Source organism: Candoia aspera, chromosome 3 (genome assembly GCF_035149785.1).
Source record: "Candoia aspera isolate rCanAsp1 chromosome 3, rCanAsp1.hap2, whole genome shotgun sequence".
Classification (NCBI taxonomy): Eukaryota; Metazoa; Chordata; class Lepidosauria; order Squamata; family Boidae; genus Candoia; species Candoia aspera.
In genome coordinates this window covers 26,199,393-26,220,004 of record NC_086155.1, presented here as the reverse complement: position 1 = coordinate 26,220,004, position 20,612 = coordinate 26,199,393, and the positions used below count along the sequence as shown (strand labels likewise).

At 39.3% G+C, this 20,612-nt stretch overlaps 1 protein-coding gene across 1 annotated transcript in view; it reads left to right on the top strand.

Annotated features, from left to right (window-relative positions):
- The window catches only part of PPP1R16B (protein phosphatase 1 regulatory subunit 16B), a 77,282-nt gene that overhangs the window by 36,466 nt on the left and 20,204 nt on the right, over positions 1-20,612 (top strand). Inside the window, exons 2-3 of the mRNA XM_063297176.1 lie at positions 12,383-12,453; positions 15,231-15,376. Of these exons, the coding sequence (XP_063153246.1) occupies positions 12,383-12,453; positions 15,231-15,376 (217 nt within the window). The remainder of the gene's footprint in view (positions 1-12,382; positions 12,454-15,230; positions 15,377-20,612) is intronic.

Sequence of the window (20,612 nt, the reverse complement as noted above, 5' to 3'; positions counted from 1 at the left end):
ATTAAGGTGTCTGATCATGCAGAGATTATACTTGTATATGAGGAGATTTATTTTTTGTCGCCAATTCACTTAATGTATGCAGTTCAAGCTTTGTGCTTGATGTGATTTGAAGCCCAGCTTGATGTATTCAGTAACTATGGAAAACTTACCTCAAAAGAGCTTGAATGCTTCCTATGCTCATAAACAGCATTCAGTGTTACTATGCTGTTTAAACAGTGGTATAGTGTTCTCAGGAAGATGACTGATTAGAGTAATGCGTATACATAAGATCTTAGTGAAAGGGATATGTTTGTTGCTTTACCTCTATTAGCTGATTATAATGTTTCATGGCCAATTTTGGCCAATTATCACAAAAGTACAAAGTAATGGCAATTTGATTATATTAAAAATCCTGATGAATTTCCATTAGTAAAGTCCTTTCCTGTTTTGGTAAGTAAGTTTTATAGTATCTTCCTTGAGTTTTCCAGTTTTGGTAAGTTCAATTTTTCATATATTTGTCTGAGATTTATTTGCAGAGCTTTTGTAGCCTGGAGTTAATTTAAATGTCTCCATTCTGTTTCCAAATAGGTTTTTGGTCCAGAGTTAGAATATGTTTTGAAAGAGCTTTTGTTTATATGGATTTGACTGTACTACTGAGATAAACAGCTTTTGGGGCTCATCAGAATATATGGTTTCACAAGTCAGCCTCCAGGTAAAGGAACTGCTTGGGATAGTCTTGGAAATAATTATTTTGCAATTCCATATTATAAAGCTTATTGTGCTTTCAAAGGGAAGTGGCCTTTGGGCAGAGATAAAATGTTGGATTTAGAGTAAGAACAAGAGCAAGATTAAGCCTTTTTTTAAAATGAAAACCCTTCTATAAATATGTTTGAATGAAAATGGATTGAGATGATCTATCAACTTTCTTTTAACATATGAAAACAATAAAATTAAGAATGAGCTATCCTTATTCTAGGAAATTTGAGATAGATCTTATATCTCTTACATCAGAATATATTCTTAAGGAAGGCACTCGGAGTTCTTGATAACTTGCCCTAGGTATGGGTATAGAGTTGGGCCCATTTAACCTTTTTTCCTTTCCTAATTTTCCAATTCTAAATCCTCTCCTTAGTAGTTATTGGTCTGTGGGGAAAAATGCAGGCACTTCCTTGTGTCCTACCAACATTTCAGCTCCCTGCCTCCTAATGCAAACAATAGCTGTGGAGAAGGGAAAGATTTAGAAAACTGTAGGAAGGTTTAGATAAACAAGATTCATGCTACTTCTCCAATCAAATGTGTATCTGGGAGTTATATTAGTCATGGATTATTATCCAGCATAATATGTAGTTTGACTCTGAAGATGACTTGACAGGTTAGATCGAGGATGGAAGAGAGAAAAACATATTCTGGGGGAAGTGGCCAAGGGCTTTTGTAAGTGGGTAAATGATACAAAGTGGGTAGACCACTTGATATATGTTTCTTTGTTTGTTTTTGTTGCCTTTGAGTCACTCCTGGCCGACTGCCTGGACTAGTCCCTGCAGTTTTCTTGGCAAGATTTCAGAAGTGGTTTGCCATTGCCTCCTTCCTAGGTCTGAGAGAGAGTGACTGGCCCAAGGTCACCCAGCTGGCTTCATGCCTAAGGTGGAACTAGAATTCACAATCTCCTTTTTCTAGCTTGGTGCCTTAACCACTACACCAAAGTGGCTCTTGATTTATGTATGCAGATTATATTTATGTGTTTTGCCCTCCAAGTATTAAGCCTAATAGATTGCATTACAGTTCTTCTCTATTTCATATCTCAAAATCATGGGAATCCAGAATTTGGAAGTGCATTTTAAGGGGTTTCTGGAATCCAGGGGCTTGGCGGCATCAGGTTGGGGCCCAGGCTAGATGGAAATATTGCCTTGTGCACATTATATTCTACATTTTCCAACAAATTCTAATATGCAGCTAGGTATTTGGGCATTTATGGAATATGGAAACAACTATATATCCAATGACATAATACCCAGGAATATGTATAACATATGCTGGTGGAAGAATTGTGTTACTGTTGGACTGAAATGTTTTACCTGCATTCAGTCCTAGGAAGGGAATTGAAAGCTGGGAGGGGTGAGCTTGATTTAATTAATTAATTATATTTATAGCCTGCCTTTTCTCAAGACGCTCCAGGCTAGTTCTCAGAAAGTGTGTAGGTGCTGCTGATATCATCCACATGAACATGCACAAGCAGAATGAGTCTGCAGTTACAAGCAAAAGTGTCTTGCTATATTCACAAAGGAATTGATACCATGCAGTACAGAATGTAAAGAAGCCCGTCACTTGTTTCTTTTGTAGATGCAATATTTTTTGTTTGGCAGTCAGCCTCATTGTTCTTCCTGCAACGAACCAGTGAGTCAGTTTCCGTTGTTTGTGTGATTTTTTTTTTTTTTTCAGTTATAAAAGACCTTTTTAACAGACAGAAAACTGCAAACAGAAAAAGCCTAATGCAGGAGGTGTGGGCATATATTTTACTTAATAACAGTGGAGCAGATTGCAGTTTGTCACTGCGTGACTTTAAGCTTGGGGGAACAGTCTAGAAAATAGTTTCTTGTGTAGGCAGCCTTAACAACAGGGTGATAAAAGAACATTCAAAGGAGGCTGAAGAATTAAAAAGGGCTGTAAGGAGAAGGCGTTGATGAGGTTAAAGAGGGTAAATTCATTGTTGGCACCCAAAATATTAGATTATAATCAGCGCTACTGATGCGCTGAAGAACAGTGTGTGTCTCTTGCTAGCCCCTTCAAAAGTTACATAATCCATGGCAATTATAAAATAATTGGAATTGCTAGTCCATTCAAGGAATTTAGCTGTTTAATAATACACATTTCAATCATTTTAATTGGGGTAAGACTAGACAGGCGAACAAAAAACAATCCAAGGAAGAAAGCTGTAGCTTGGTCTTGAAGCACCTGCCTTGCTCTGGGTTGCATCTTGGCATTTATAGGTAGCCCTGAAAGGCCTATTTCTAGAAATCGTAGAGTTATTGCCAGTCAAGGAAATAACTCAGGTCACATATTGTTCTAAGCCGTAATACAGGTAGTCCTCGACTTATGACCACAATTGGGACTGGAACTTCCATCACTAAGTGATGTGGTCATTAAGTAAGTTGCACCCAATTTTATGAACTTTTTTTTGCCACGGCTGTTAAGCAAATCATGTGGTTCCCGATTGATTTTGCTTGTTGGGAGCTGGTTGGGAAGGTTGCAAATGGCAATCACATGATGCCAGGATGCTGCAACCATTGTAAATACATGCCAAGCACCCAAATTTTAATCATGTGACTGCAGGGATGCTGTAATGGTCGTAAGTGCAAGTACCAGTCATAATTCACTTTTTTCAGCACCATTGTAACTTCAAACGGTCATTAAACAAATGGTTGTAAGTCAAGGACTACCTGTATAGTTTCTTTTTCTTTGAATTAGCATGCTCTATGAACTTATGGTTTAACACGATCAGTTTGTTGAATAAACCATATGTAGTATATTCCACAAATTGTGATTCAGCAAACATAGCCTAGGAAGATGTATGATGAAGTTTAATGATTTATATCAGGAGTGGCTCTCAGCCTAATTTAATATGTGATGATGCTATCTGTTCAATCAGGTCTGATTCTTGGCTATTCTATGGACCAAATGTACTGTATACTTATCTCTAATTTCAAAAGATCTATCTAACATGTTTAACTCTCTGGTAAGACTTTCATGACCATCATCTGGCAGTTCAAAAGAGAGAGAGTAGAAAAGAAGAGGCATCCATTTTGACTTTGGCTATACCTACAGTTTCTGTGTGGCATCCAATAAATTACCCTCATGTAGTTCCTCAGCAACAGCCAGTTTAATGCAGTGGCTAAGGCCCCAGGCTAGAAACTGGGAGATGGTGAGTTCTAGTCCCGCCTTAGGCACAAAGCCAGCTGGGTGACCTTGGACCAGTCAGTCTCTCTCAGCCCTAGGAAGGAGGCAATGGCAAACCACTTCCGAAAAACCTTGCTAAGAAAACTGCAGGGACTAGTCCAGGCAATTGCCAGGAGTCAGCATTGACTTGAAGTCACATATGAACACAGTTCCTCAACAGGAAAAGTTCCCCACGTGTGGCTCAGATGATAATTTAATCTGACTTGGTACTGGCATATTCTTGGATTTGAAATAGTACATGTGTGTTGCAACTGGGGTAGGGTTTAATGCTCCTTAAAAATCAGCATTTCTTTTCTCACTCAGAAAGATGTGTATTTCTAAGACTACAGTCCCATATTAAGGAAGTGGCAGTATTCACACACAATTTTAAGCAACCCACAGTGGTTGGGTGAATGTATCACACTGAATCAAAAGCAAGCATTCAGTTTGATGTGTGAAGCTCACCATCCCTTCAGCAGCTAACCTGTTATATTAAAAATTGCAGTCCTAAAACTTATATGTCTGAAATTGAAACATGGCATTAAAAAGAGGAGAAATATAACTTCTCTTGTCCATGTGCTTTCTCCCTGTTGATTTTACTTCCCCTTTCTTCTGTTGTTTTTGCCATTTTCTCTACATTTTAAAAAAGTAAACAAGAAACCATAATAAAAAAGAACATATGAGCGTCGTTCGACTTTGCTTGGCTTGCCTCCAGGTCGGGATCAAGTAATTGACCACCAATTGAAGATCAGTGAAGTGTAGCCTCCAGTCACACTATGATCTTTATGGTGTTATGGAACACCTTGAGAAACGACACTTCTAGGAGATGATAAGTTGCTATATTGCATGTTCCTGCTGACTGCTCCTCTGTTTTGTTTGTTGAATAAAAACCATTGGAAAGCCTAAACTTATGATCCAAAGTTGCAAGCTGAAGCCTGAACACAGATGAAGGCCAGTAATGTCAATGAAAGGTCAAGTGAGCATATTCTAGGAACAGCTCTCAGGATAAAGAAGTAATTGAGAAGTAGAAATGTTAATGAAGTAGATGAAATTGAAAGTCTGGGGGAGAGGGCTATGAAATGAAACAACAGTCTAGCAGTTTATCTTAGCCATGTGAAATTACCTCTTCTACGTAGTCTTGGTAAGAAACAGGGTCTGCCCTGGGGTTCAAATCCTTACACAGCCGTCCAATATTTGTACAGGTAGTCCTCGCTTAATGACTGTTTGTTTAGTGACTGTCTGGTGTTATGATGGCGCTGAAAAAAACAGCTTATGACTGGTCCTTGCACTTATGACCATCACCATGTCCCTGCAGTCCATGTAATCACAATTCAGGTGCTTGGCAACCATCACACATTTACAGTGGTTTCAGTGTCCCACAGTCACAGGATCGCCATTTTCAACCTTCCCAGCTGGGTTCCGATAAGCAAAATCAAAAGGGAACCACATGATAAGTATAATGACCATGTGAATCACTTAACAACCACTGCAAAAATGGTCATAGAATCATGTCTTGATTCGCTTAATGACCATATCACTTAGTGACCTACATTCCAGTGCTGATTGTGGTTGTTAAGCAAGGACTGCCAGTGGTAGGCATACTAGAGACAAGCAGTGTACTGTAGGCAGGAGGTAGTCTCTGGACCTACAGTATGACTTCAGAGCATTGAGAACTGTTCAGTAGTGTCTTGATTCCTAGTTCAACAAGTAAGACTGATCATATGTCAGGCAATTCTGATAAACAAGCTTTATCCAAGGCTAACCATTTAAGAAATTCCAGCCATGAAAAGTAAATGGATGATTTTAGAGAAGAGGAATATCATGGAGGTACTATCTGCAACTTCATATCATGGTGCACTGCCCTTGAAACAATTAAACGTGCAAAACTAAGCCATCAGATTTAAAAGTAGAACCTTTCAATCAGTGAAATGAGTTCTGCAACCCCTGAGCTTCAGTTTTGGCTACTCTCTCATTCTCTCCTCTGCAGAGTTTAGAGCAGGGATAGGAAATTCCCAGAGCCCTGTTTGACTACCAACATTGAAAATCAACAGCAGTTTTTCCTTTCTCTCATTTTAAAATGGGGAACACACAAAATATGTAACATAAGCTTTAAAATAGCTCTAACTTGGTTTCTAGAGCAAAGAATCAAGGCTGGCCTGATAATTATTTCCAGAGAAACACCTGCTTACCACCACCTATGTCTTATTATCTACCTGCCCCTGAGGTAAAGGATGGCTCTAGGTACTCTGCTCTGGAAGTGGTTTTACTGTCTTATCCTGCCTCCCGATGTTGTGTGTAGGCAATGTTAATTGCACTTACACACATGTCAGCCTGAAATGATGTGTTCTGTGTTGACAAACCTGTGGCTCTAATTAATTCTGCTGGTTTCCTGTGTGTGACCCCCCTCTTCATTCAGCCCCTAACCTGTCCACCCAGCCCTCAGTTTTCTTGAGGGAAACCTGCTTTGGCAGCTACTGTTTTCCCTTTTTAAAGGGGGTTGGTCCACCCACAAAGTGAAAGCCCTGAAATGGACTAGCTTTTAGGTATCTTGTGTGGTCGCTCTTGGGTTAGCATTCTTGGTATAGTTAAGCTAGGAACCTATTTCAGTTTTGATTTGGTGTCTCCCCAAAAGCCTAGAAATTGTAATGCCATTTTATCTTATACAGCTAAAGTTCCCAGGATTTTCTTGAGGGGGAGAGAATAAGTAGCAAAATAATGCCCATCTGGCATAGAATTTGTCTTTCCACACTTGAAGTCCCTTTTGCTGTACTGCTGTCATCTCATTGCAAAATCTTGACAAATGGTCCTGAAATGCAGCAGGAAAACAAAACAATATCATAGCCAAGCCAGCAAGAGTGCAAACTCATTTATACTTGCTTGCACAGTTATCTTCTCCATCTACTGGAAACCACCCTAAATTGGCTCTGAAATGTACAGGGCTTTCTGTGCCCCATATGCTTTGTAAGAATGCATTAGAGTAAAATATAAATGGAATTCAATGAACCAGAACCAACATCATGATTAGCAATTTGTATTTCAGAAAAGCTTCTTGGCCTTTTTGGCCAAGATCAAGTATAGAAGTGTTTTGAAACAGTTTTGAGGGCTACTGCTTTTTTCTGGTGACATGCTCACATATCACTTTCTCTACCGGTACACAGAGCCATATGTACTCCTGGTGATTATGAATAACTTTCCCAATATATGCTGAGTTCAAACAGTGCACTGAATCAAAATGTGCTTTATTTGGTTTTGGCTTGAAATGTTGTATGAACTCAGCCACTGTTTATTGAGCAAATCGTAGCTCAATATGAAAACATAGCTTTATTTTTTCTTCCTTTCTAAGTAATTGTCTAATATATTCCGGGAAAGAAGACATACAGTAGCCCAAAGATTTCAGGGAAGTAGAGGGATTTTATGTGATGGATTGGTTGATCTAATCTTCACAGGCAACATGCTGTACCCACTCCCATTTTCTGTAGTGCAGACAAAGGATGTTATATGGTCAGCATGAGCAACTACATTGTAATAAACCACTGAACAATTTATATGCAGGGGAAAAGGGGGTGTGAATAGGTAGAGTTTTTCTCCTTATAGCTTCTAGGCATCTTGGATCAACACAATGCCATTCCATATAATTAATCACCAGTAATTAATCAAAGAGAGCCAGTTTGGTGTAGTGGTTAAGGCATCAGGCTAGAAACTGGGAAATTGTGTGTTCTAGTCCCACCTTGGGCACAAAGCCAGCTGGGTGACCTTGGGCCAGTCACTTTCTCTCAGCCCTAGGAAGGAGGCAATGGCAAACCACTTCTGAAAAACTGTGCCAAGAAAACTGCAGGGACTTGTCCAGGCAGTCTCCAAGAATCAAACATGATTGAACAGGTTAATAATAACAACAACAACAACAAACAAAAAGAAGTATCCTTTCATAAATATACAGTCAATGTCAAATTCACTTCCACAATGCGTAGGGATGACCACTAGCATGTATGGCTATTTAACAGGATCAGGCAGATTAATGAAGGATAAAGCTACTAAATGGCTTTGATAAATGGCTCTGAAACCTCAGTCAAGTACAGTATACCTCTAATACAAATATTAGGAATAAGAAACCAAAGGCTTGCCCATATTCATGTATATCCTTCTCGATACAACAAGTCTGCATTGTGGGATGCTCAGCAAATTAGGTATAACACTGTACAAGATTTTTGGATGCATGTGTTTATCCAAGGGCCAAAAAGCATGTGGTAGAAGAAAGGACAGAACAGGCAAGTTTATTTTCTTCTGAAATGTATTATAAAATATAAGGAAGGTAAAAAGAACTGATGAAATTTAATTTTCTTGTAGCAACATGGCTATATCACTGGAAGCAGAGCCAGTGTGATTACAGAAACTCATGTCATTAGTACACAATGGCTTTTAAATGAGCCAGATTGAATTAAACTTCCTAATGGAAGTTGCATCCAAAGTAAATCAGAAAAGCCAGAGTCACTGGCGAGTGACCTGTTTATCAGTCAATTCCTCCAAGAAGGGCAGGAGAAACACATAGATATTCTGGGTTGCACAAACTACCTCTTTGGATGAGCTGAGAAATAAATAGAATGCATTGTTCAGAGGGGAAAGGAAAGGCAGGGGAAAATCATAAGGGAAAGTAAAAGTCTATCGTATTATATGTTTACAAATGCTATTGGCTATTTAAAGTTTTCCCTAAAAAGAATTTATGAAAGTACTTCCCAAACGTAAGTTTTTTTCTCTCTCTCTCTCTCTTTTGACTGTATGACATCTTTTAAAATAGAATTGACTAAAGCTGTCCACTTTTCATGCATACTCAAGAAGGACGCCTAACCCAGATTTCTCCTGCCTAGCACCTTCCAGATGTGCAGATGACAAATTACTGCTTTTTTTCATCCCCAGCTAGCATGGTCATATTGTCAGGCATAACCCAATGCATGTGAAAAGGAATCTTTCCTTAATAGGAAAGATTAATCTGAGCAAATCATAAGATATGGATATGGATATAATATACAGTATATTTGTGTGCATGTGATAGATAGGACTGTGCAGATGGAATAGATTGTTTAACTAGCCAATATGAAAAGCTGTAATTTTTCACGCCATGCACACATACACGCACAAGGAACTTTGAGAGTGTCTGAACAAATTCTATTCCATCAAATATGTTTTGAAAATTATTTTATTATGGGTATTTTAGACAGTAGTAAAGGTAAAGGTTTCCCTTGATATTAAGTCCAGTCGAGTCCGACTCTAGGGGGCGGTGCTCATCTCAGTTTCTAAGCCTTGGAGCCGGCGTTGTCCGTAAGGACCCGTCCGTGGTCATGTGGCCGGCATGACTGCACGGAACGCCGTTACCTTCCCGCCGAAGCGGTACCAATTAATCTACTCACATTGGCATGTTTTCGAACTGCTTGGTGTGCAGGAGCTGGGACTAGCAACGGGAGCTGACCCCGCCGCGCGGATTCGAACCGCCGACCTTTCAATCGGCAAGCTCAGCTTTTTTTTAGACAGTAACAAACACCCTTATCTGGATAATCAAAAATGTACTTTGAATAAAACAATACTGCAGATAAATTATATTCTTTGGGTCCCATAATTATGTATTTGTTCAATTTATATAGCCACCCATCACAAACCAATCACTCTGGGCAGCTAACAATTATTCTTAAAACTATTAAGTTAATCCTAACAATTTACACTGATAGCATAAAAATATTGCTTTTATCCCTATAACATACAATGTAAGGACTGTAACAGCCACCATGTAGGACAGACAGGCAGAAGACTAGCAGAGCGCATCCATGAACACCAACTAGCAGTCAGAAGACACAATGAAAACTCCTAAATCTCACAACACATGGACAGACTCAACCATACTTTCAACTGGGAAACTGTGAGCATCCTAGACCAAGCCAAATCCAAAATGCTAGTGAATTCCTGGAAGCTTGGCATTCAAAGAAATCAGCCATCAGTAGACACACAGAAATAAACCACATTTACACACCATTCAAAAGAGACAATAAAAATCTAAGAAGGAAACAAAAAGACCAGAACACATCCTCTCCAGCAGCCAATATCCAGATAAACAGGGATCAACACCAGGCAAACAAGCAGAAAACAATACCCTAACCAAGGAACTACCAAAGAGAAAACCACACCCGCACCAAAACTGGCAGGTCAAGCTACTGTATATAAACAAGAAGCAAACCCTACACTCACTTGCACTGTTACCTAGTTGGGTAATGAAACATTTGCAAGCGAACAACCAAGTTCAGAGAGCACCAATCTTCATTGAAGATATGGAGTATCTTGAAGGAGGTCATGGCTGGCTGACTGGTGCTTGCAAAGAAGGCTTTTATCCATTTGTCCTGCCTAATTCACAAAAACGTACAAGCAGTCAAGATAGTTGTGACTTTGGGACTGGAATTTCCATCACTAAGCGATGCGGTCATAAAGCGTGACATCATGTGATCGCACTACTTAGCAATGGAAATTCCAACACTTCCAGTTGCCATTGTTAAGCAAATCACTGCCGATTGTTAAGTGAGGACATCACATGGTTGCCATTCATGACCGCCTTCTGGCTTCCCTATTGACTGCCTGTAGAAAGCCAGCAAAGAAGGTTGCAAATGGCAATCATCTGACTGCAGGACACTGTGACTGACATAAATACGAGGACCTGTCATAATGACCACTCGTTCAGCACTGTTGTAAGTTTGAATGGTCGCTGAAAAAGAGGTCATTAACTGAGGACCACCTGTACATGTACATTAATGATTGTACATGGCAGTCATGCTATTTGCTTTTGGGGTAAACAACATTATATAAAGTGCAGTGATAAGAAGTAATGGGCAAAGAAATAGCACTATATCTTTTTACCTTTCTATTATTGCAAACCGTCCTTGGTTCCACCATTTACATATACTCATTCATGCATTGCCTTTTCTTCTTTATACTTTTAATCTCTATCTTTCTCTTTGAGGATCTCATCAATTCCATCCAACCACAACTTCCTGTTTTCTTCTTTGAACCAGTCACTTTTCTATATGTACATTCTTTCTCTGTCAGACACTCATACCATACTTCTATATATATATTTATGGCAGCGTGGTATAGTTATTAAGATGCTAGACTAGGAGTGGGGATACCCAGGTTCTAGTCCTCCCTTAGGCTTGGAAGCTAGCTGGGTCACTTTGGGCCAGTGACTCTCCTTAGCCTTAGACTGGGAAGTTGAAAAGTATCTACCCCACATTGGACCAGCACGGTAGATTGCAGTCCATAACCTTCAGTGAAGAGGGTTTCATCCTACAGTGAATTGATCTTAATTCATTATCTTTATATAACCAAACAGCCTAAACATACTTCATTCATACTGGTCATTACTTTTGTATTCTGTCCACACTCATTCATTATACTTTCATTCTTGGCCCTATCTCTTCTTGCTTTGTCGTGCATTCTTCTTAAGGCCCAATTTCTACTGCCTTCAGTTTATTTTTTTGTTTTCTCTGAGATACCCAACTATCAGTTCCACATAACAAAGTGGGCAGAAGCATGCCCCTACACAAAAACATTTCATTTCTCTTGACAAACATTCATTCTTTGCAACAAACTGCATATTATCCACTATCTTTCATTGGCATTTGCACATCTTAAAATTTCTCCACCCATTTTCATCTCTTTAGTAAATAGTCTACCAAAGTACATAAATTCATCTGCTTGTTCTAGTTTTTCACCATTTATATATACAGTAGCTTCCAATTGTTCACTTTCCCTCTCAAACACAACTATTTCGTTATTTTGCTTATAGTTTCTTTGAATCCTTTGAATCTGATGTCTGGTGGTGAAGAATCTGCTTTGCATCTTTACACTGCTTTCCTGATATAGCTGAGCAACTAAGATGTTAACATCCAAAGTTTTCATTTTTCTGTGGATTTCTAACCATCTAATTCAGGATTCATCTTTAGGGACCAGGAGGCACATTTGAAGTCCTCTTGCAAAATATCTGGGCAACCTTTCAGATATTGTTGGAATGCAAGCCTTATCATGCATCACTATTGACCATACTGGTTTAAACACCAGAACTGAAGTTCAGTAATTTTGAAGGACAGCACATTTACCAGTGCTTGATGTGAAGCAATGGAACTCTGATAATTGTGAGTGCTGAATAGGATCCAGCTGCCAGATGTTCCACTGTTAATTAAACACTAGAGCAATAACATGCTATAACAGTGCAGTTGGAGAGGACTGAATAGATAGCTTTTAAAGCAATTGTTGAGTGAAAGTTCTTGGATTTAAGATAGTGCTTGTTCTGTTGGATTCAATAATAATATAAAGCGCATTCAGCTTATTTGGTTGTGCATTTTAGACATAGTGGTTCCCTTTGGGGCCAACTGTTTGTTCCATCTAAGTATGAAATGTAATAAGCTTTCCTGAGGATAAATCTTTGTCTTGTCTCTTTCAGTGTGTTATTTATTGAACAACGACTTCAGTCCAGATCTGTGCAATGAAGATGGATTAACTGCACTGCATCAGGTAAGCATTTTGGAGAGCTGAAATGTGATATCATTCAGGAATAAAGGAAGAAAAATAGTTGTACATCAGGATTTCTGTGTTGCCAGTGTAGTGATCTAGGACTAACTTAGAACAGTAGGAAATAGTTGACTGCAAGACACAAAAGTGGCTTCTACTTTGAAGAAAACGTTCAGTTGAGCTTTTTGGGAAATAGGGATAGACCAAATCATATTTTCCTTGCCATCTGTTGGGAAAGCTGGTGGTATACAAAGCTGCCTTCTGTGGCACAAAACCTGTCTGCATTTGTATTTCCATTTCTGTAGTTAATTGATTTTGATGCATGATTTAAGTTAAGAAAATGACATGCATGGTGGTGATAGGAGTCAATTCTCCATCTTCAATTCTAAATCCCTGCACCCATCCATACTTGCATTTATTCAGAGAAAAAGCTGTTGGCTGCAACAGTTCCTTCCAGCCACTCTAGACAGTACTGGATTTTTTGCTTAATTTAGGTGGAAGAAGAATGTTTACCATCAGCAGGTAAGAGTGCAAGTGAGTTAAAACATAAGCAGTAGGAGACCCCTGGAAGTCAGCATGCATCTTGCAAAATAAGAAGTAGACATACCAGAATAGGACTAATACAAGTTATAATTTACTGATTTTTCCCCACTTATCAAGGACTCTTTACATTTTGCTTTAGGATGAAGATGGGTGAGAGTAATTCCTGGATTTTATATTTTTAAACATGAGAGCTTTTTACATCCTCACAATACTAGAGGAAGTCTTGAATACAAGCCAAAATTATCAGTACACCAGTCCCTAGTCTCCTTCTGTGTTCCATCTTGATTTCATAAGTCCAGTACTAAGCCCTCTCCTTATTTTCCCCTCCCCACTCCATGTTTTTGTGTAACTGTCTTACCTAATGAAAATTAAGAGAGCTCAAGAATTTTCACATTGCTCTAATAAAGGTATTGCCTAATACGTTTTTCAGAATGTTGTCATATTGGCAACATGGCTTACTCAACTATTTGCTTTTTTTATTCCTTTTCTTCTGTTGCTACATTTCATTTCTGTTTTAGTTAGCATATCATCCAGAGCAATGAGTGATTTTGAAATACTGTATAGTAATTAAATAGAGTAACAAAAGTAATTATACAAAATATTGCACATCAGAAGGCGGATTGTTTAGGCAGGTTGAATTCAGTCTCTTTTTAATTTTTTTCTCCACTGTTCTGAAATCAGTGGGCTACTGGACTTTTGGGGTGGGAGGCACCATTTGGAGATTTCTCTTTAAGCTTGTAATTATTTAAGTTCTTTGGGATGGTTTGACATTCATATATACTGAATTCATTTGTAGGTTTTTAAAGATAAATGTAAAGAGTTGCTGAATAATGTTAATGTGAGATGTTGCCTTATACCACAGGGGTTTTCAAACTTTTTCAGGCCATGGAACTTGTCAGTTAAAAACCCAAAATTCTTGGAAGTCCTGATCAAGAGGCAAAGCTCTCATGATAGAAAATTGGCTGTGTTTAAGCAAATGTTTTTCTTGTTTGCTCTTAGTTTCTCATGGAGCCCTCATCAAGTTCTCCTAATTGCCTAGGTTCCACAGAACACAGAAAAACCCTGCTTTATCTCACCTATGCAAATGGAAGAAGAGTATTGGATTTTGAACAATCAGCTTTGGGTTTCTTTTTGCTCCTAGCATTTGACATTAAACTTACCAAGGGTGTCATAAACCCATTGTGTGTTTAAATGAAAATTCCTCAGGAATTCCTAAGAAAGTGCTGAGTTATCAAGTACTGTGTGTTGTATAAAGAACCATGAAGCATCTATATGAATGGCACATTCATTCATGGGTACAACTTGAAGGCTTGTTGTGAAGATAAATAAAAAGAGAGCCCCATTTTTACTACCCAGAATTGATCAGGTAGACAGGCCAGAAATGCTAAAAATGAGTAAGATGCTTCAGAGCCATGTACTATATACAAATAAAATCTTGGTGCTGTGGACTTCTTTATTACCTCACTGAGTTTCCATTTAAATTGTTTAGCCTTCAGCAAACACATTTCAGACCACTGTGAGCCAAAATCTTAAGTAGATGGTTCCTGAGAATATACCATTTATATTCTCTGTATAAAAGACCAGTCAAACTTGAAGTTCTGTATAAATTAAAACTTTTTTTTGTAGTTTTGGAGTGAGTATTGCAGAACTTCATTGCCTGAGGTGCACAGTTTCATTTTTATGTGTCAGATTGATTTTTCTGGTTTTGATTTCACCCTTTATCATGAATGCTGGATTTTGAAAAGATAAAACCTGTATTAGAGCAATAAAAATTAATTTTTTGATTGATCTGTTGCAGGTGACTATTGGATATTGCCTATGAGAAGTAATTCATACTTTTCACTCTGACACCCAATCCTGAGCCTGTGCTTGGATCTTTTTTATGAAGTGTGTTTCAGAATATACAGCTATAGGCACTATGTGCCTTTTCCAAGAAAGTGACTTAGCCATAAGCTATTGGCAATCTTTCTATTTAGTTTTGCATCATGGAATGGAAGAACAGACGCAATTACAACATTAGGGGATTATGTCTCATAATGGCAACATTATGTCTCCTCATTGCAAACATAAAGCTCCTCTTCGTCTTCTCTTCATATCTCTTCCGATCATTTGTGTGTTATCAAGGCATCAGTGCTCTATCAGGTGGCAGTAAAGTGAAAGTCACTCCCATTGCTTTGGGGGGCAGGAATCATCTATACAAATTAAAGCTTAACATTGCTGGTTTGATTTCTCAACAGTGCTGCATAGACAACTATGAAGAAATAGTTACACTTCTTCTGAGCCATGGGGCAAATGTCAATGCAAAGGACAATGAATTGTGGACTCCTCTGCATGCAGCAGCAACATGTGGACACATCAGTCTAGTGAAGATCCTGATTCAGCAGTAGGTGACCTGTGATACTCCGTATTTTTTGTTGGGCCAGTTTTGTGCTGAACTTGGTCTACGCAGATGCCCTGATCAAACATTTGCTTGAATCTGTGAGGACAAATTGCATAAAGGATGGAGCTGTATGAGCTGGCACTGCCATCTATGTCCTCATACTTATCCATCTATTATTGCAGATCTCCATGCAGTCAACTGGAAGATCTAATTAGGATCTATATCCACATTTGTTTAATGTGATTTTCCTGTGATCCTGGCTCCTGATTTGTTAGGACACTGGTTTATGCAGAAAGCTATACTTCCATTCAAATGACAGAGTGCAGTTCTCCTTTAGACATTTTTGGTCAATGTGAATAGATCAGGGAGAGCATGAGTGTAGTCAGTGTACATGGTCTCATCCTCTATCCATTTTTGAACACTTACAGATTCCGGCAAATGCTTGAATCAAGTGCTCCATATAGTACCTTCCATCTTTTGGGTGCAGGCATTTTAAAAAACTGCAACAGAAAGATATCTTGTCTCTGGTTCCCAGATGTACAACCTTGGACAGCTAAAGTGTTCTCTTGAGGGGCAGATTGTGGTGGAAATGTATTACCATTTTTTTTCCTTTAGAGGGAATTCTTATGAAAGGGGGTCTGCCAGTAAAGAAATGTCTCCCTCATCTTCCAGATCCATCATATGTGTTGTAAATCTATCTTCTTTTTGGAGACAGTAATTGCAGCATATTTCTTCATTCTACCACAGCAACAGTGAAGCAGAAACTTTAGTGGAAAGAAAGGATATAAAATGAAGTACAGTATAGTGATGATGTCAAGACAAGATGGATGAATAGCGTGGGTATCCAGTGACATAATGGTCTGATAGGGTTCTTCCGTGTGGAGCATTTGTGCCGATTTGGGATCAACACCATGCTGCTGCTCTTTAGTAGGTTTTTCTACAACTATTGGCTGCAGTTTAATTCCAGCACTAAAGCTATAAAGACAGTTGTTCAGCATAAATGCTAGAGCTGTCCTGGTGGACAGTTTTCAATTGGTGAGAATCATCCTGTTTCCCAGCTACTCAGCTTTCCCTCGCTCCCTGTTGAAGTCAAGTGTCTTACTACCACTTCACTAGGTGTCATTTAAAGAGCTGAAGAGAAGGTGGCTTTAACAAGATGGCAATAGTAAGTCTTGTAATATAGTACAAAAATACTTCTGAGGGTTTGGGAGATGGAGCTGATGGTTATGTAGAAGTATAGAATGGATAGATATGCTTTCTCAAACCCTAGCACGGATTCTTTCATAGGTAATAGCCTTTCATATTCTTCATGTACATCTCATTTATTTTGATGAAAGTAAGTATTTGCATTTGTGCTCTGTTTTCTTTCATGTTCCTATCTGATGTAACCCATGAGATGTATTTAGCAGAGTTGTACTTGAAAATAAATAGAAGGTGCTTTGGATTTACACCTTTTTGCCACTGATCGTATATGTTGCACAGCCTTATTTTTTAGTACATAAGTGAGAGCATGTTCTTTGGATCATTGATAAGTTCCCATGCATGTGTGCATGTGTGTGTGTGTGTCTCCATATGTGTATATATGTATAGATCTCTCATTCTGTCTAAGAAAGAGATAATTTTTTCAATCGTAGGGAATATGTTTTTTATTCTTAAGGTTCTAGGATGAATCCTGGCATCTCTAATTAAAAAGCAAAGGTAACTTGACTTCTCCTGTGATGTCAGAGAATGGTAATCAGAATGGATAATAACAGACTAGATGTACCAATAGCCTCACCTGGGATAAGGGAGTTTTTACAGCCATCTTTGAAATTGGCTGAAAACAATAAAAGCATCTCAGCAGTTAAAACAAAATAGTCAGATTTCCTCATTGAAACTCACAAAAGGCACACCTTAATTAAACAGCTCAGCGTCCTGCCAAAAGGAACCTATTATGGCAGTAACCCAAATCTTTGGGAGCAAAAATTATAAAGGTTGTGAAGCAAATAATTAAAGTGATGATCTTGCAGATGTCTTGCTTTCAAACTGGCCAAAGCTTTAAACTGAAAAACGGGTTGGGTTTACAAAGAATTTATAGCATGTATCCTTGCTTTGTTAATGGAACATGATTCTAATTTGGTGATGATGGGCAGAGGGAGATATGTTGGGAGAAAGAGGGTGGGCCATTCTGAGGGAAGACAATTTCAGTGTTTTGGGCCAATGCTTACTTCTTACCCCCTGCACTCTGCCCCAGTGTTGGTCATCAGCATTTCAGTGACCCTGCTTTTCTGGCTGCTCAATGCATGGTTGGCCTTGTTCGTGATTTAATGGATGAGAAGGCCAACTCTGCATGCATGTTAAACCTGGTTGTGCATGGGAGGGGGGCCCTTCTCAGAAATGTGCCCACCTGGTTTTGTGTGTGGCATTAATTGCAGCTCCAGGATAGGGGCAGTGGTCTGGCAATTGTCATCTGAGAGATTCTGGTGGGTTCCAGGGACTCTACTCCAAGGATAACCAGATATGAGACCCTGTTCATGAAGTTGGACTTTAAGGTTTAGATGGTACTCTTGCTAGTATGTTGGCCTCCTACTACATGGCAGCCTCCTTATGTGAACTGCTCAATGCTGTGACTGGGTTGGTGGTTGTCAGCCTTTTAAGGTGACCAGGTCTTCCAGGAATGTTACTTTATTGTTGTAGGGTATACAATAGTAACAGAATCTTGGAAGCCTGTCAGAGTTTCTCTCTGCCCCATTTTATATCAAACAGAATCAAGGAGGGGTTATTTTGAGTTTCTTTCTCATACTTTCCATTTTCCCCAAAGTTAGTTAGCATTTTTCCTCTTTTAATAGCTCACCCATTCCTTCACCAAGGTCATCTCTATATTCCTTTGCAGCACTGGAGTTCCCCAAACTAATGATATTGGGGGGCTTCAACTTGCCTTATCTAGGATTAGATTCAGAGACAGCTTTGGAGTTCATGGCCACTCTGTCAACCATGGACCTGACCTAGATCTTTGAGGGTCACATATTAGATCTGTTTTCTGACTCAGGTTGGTGGTAGGATCTTAACATAAGTCCTTTGTCATGATCTGATCAGTCCTAGTTAGCCTTGCAGGTCTCTCAGCTGCACTCTGCCATAGAGAGAAAGGACCTATTCAGTTGGTCCACCTTAGGCACTTAATGGACTCTGTTGAGTTTCAGAAGGAAGTTGGGGTTGTTCCTGAGGTTCACGGTTGAGGCCTTTGTTGCTATCTGGAATGAGGGAATGATGACAGCCTTGGACCAAATCTTGCCTATGCAGGTTCTCTATGCATGTGGATTCTGGACCACCCCCTAGTTTTCAGAGGAACACTAGGCATAACATACACCTAGTGTGCCACTGAAGGAAAACAAAGAGAGAATCAGACCAAGCATGGGTAAGAGTACAGGATAGGGTATTGTATCCATCCTGGCTCTCCTTGATCTCTCAGTGGCCTCAGAGGCCTTTGATACTACTGTAGCTCCAGGGATTGGAAATGGGGGACATTGTTTTATGGTGATTCTCCTTCCTTTGAGGCTGGTTCCAGTCAGTGTTGGTATGTGGGGAGAGGTCCATTGAGGGGTACTGCAGGACTCCACTCTCTCCCTACTTGTTTTCAACATAAAGCTGCCAGGTGAGATCATCTGGTGAAATATCATCAGTATGCTGATAGTGCTCCCTTGTAAATCTTGCCCCATGATACCGCCAAAGCTCTTTGCCAGTGTCTGGTGGCTGTGAGGGTCTAGATGGGGAAGAACTGGCTGCAGCTCATCTCTGGCAAAATTGAGTATCTGTGTGTTCTGAGCCCGCCCCCCAGAACACACAGATACATGGAGATTTATATAAATAACCTGGCATAGGGCCAGGTTATTTCAGTACCATCTGTCTCCAATTGTTTCTGCTCATTTCACCACATCAGACAGGGTGGGCATATTCCAGATCCCTTCTGTGAAGCAGTGTCATCTAGTGAGTCCCTGGAAGTGTGCTTTCTCTGTCCCAGTACCTGCCCTATGGAACATCATTCTACCCTGAGATTCAGATGGCCCCAACCCTGTTGGTGTTCTGAAAAGCTCTAAAAAGGTGCCTATTTCCCCAGGCATTGGGCCAGGATGTTAGGTTAGCCCATCTGTATGGTTGTAGGTTGTAAGGGTTTTTTGAGGACCTTGACAGCAGTGTATTAATGTTGTTGTGGTTATTTTTATTTGAATGTTGGGGTTTGTTATGGTGTAATTATGGTTACCTGTCCAGGGTCTTGAAAACAAGATAGGTAGCCATATAAATAATTAAAAAAAAGAAGCAAGTCAGCCATCATGTATTTAACATAATGACTCATGGTAGCCCATTTCTGAGTTGATCACAGAAGATTGCTACAGAAATAAAATAGAAAGGAGTAGTGGGGAAAACTTTACAAGTGTTATCTTGAACTTGGAAGAGAAGGATACCAAGGTGCTCTGATAAAGTGTGCCTTGTCTCTAGCATTCACTAATAAGAATGTAATGGCTGTTTCATTGCAGTAGTTGAGCTTTGATATCAAAAGGAGCAATGGGCTGGATTTGTTTTTATTTGTTTATTTGCAGAACACAAAGCAGCATATGATTGTTCCAATCAAAGCAGGCTTCTGTAAGAAATACTTTGGATCAAAGAGCTTATTTAAGCACAGAATCAAAAGGCTTCAGTGTCAGAGCATGGAACCCAGAGAGACTTGTCAAAGTAGCAGCAGTACAAAGGAAGTCTGATCCTGTGCTTTGTTTGCTGATATAGATAGAGTCTTTAGAAACCACTTGCAGGTGCATTTTACATTTTAATTTCCTCTGTTCTCATGGGGTAGAAAAATGAGCATAAATACCCATAAAAGCGGTTGGTTGGTGTCCTCTTCAAAGGCTGTCAATGTCAAGATGGGTCACGCTTAATCTGCACTGAAATATTTTCATGTGGAGACTCAAAATGATTCAGAATGCATTGGTACCTCTCTAGCAGTTTACTCCAGGGTTAAAGATCACCTATTGAAGTAGAATGGTGGGTTTCTCGGTTTTGATACTCTTTACAAAGTGGCAGCTAGAATAGAATGCAAGGATATTTGAGAGAAATGTGTATATGAGGCCATGACTGTGCATTCATGCTTATATGATCCTTAACATCCTATTATCACAAGAGGAAACTTGAAGTAAGAGGAATACATATTTTTATTCAGATAGGTGCTTGGGTTTTAAGCTGTTTGCTGAAGTAGGTTTTTACTGTAAAT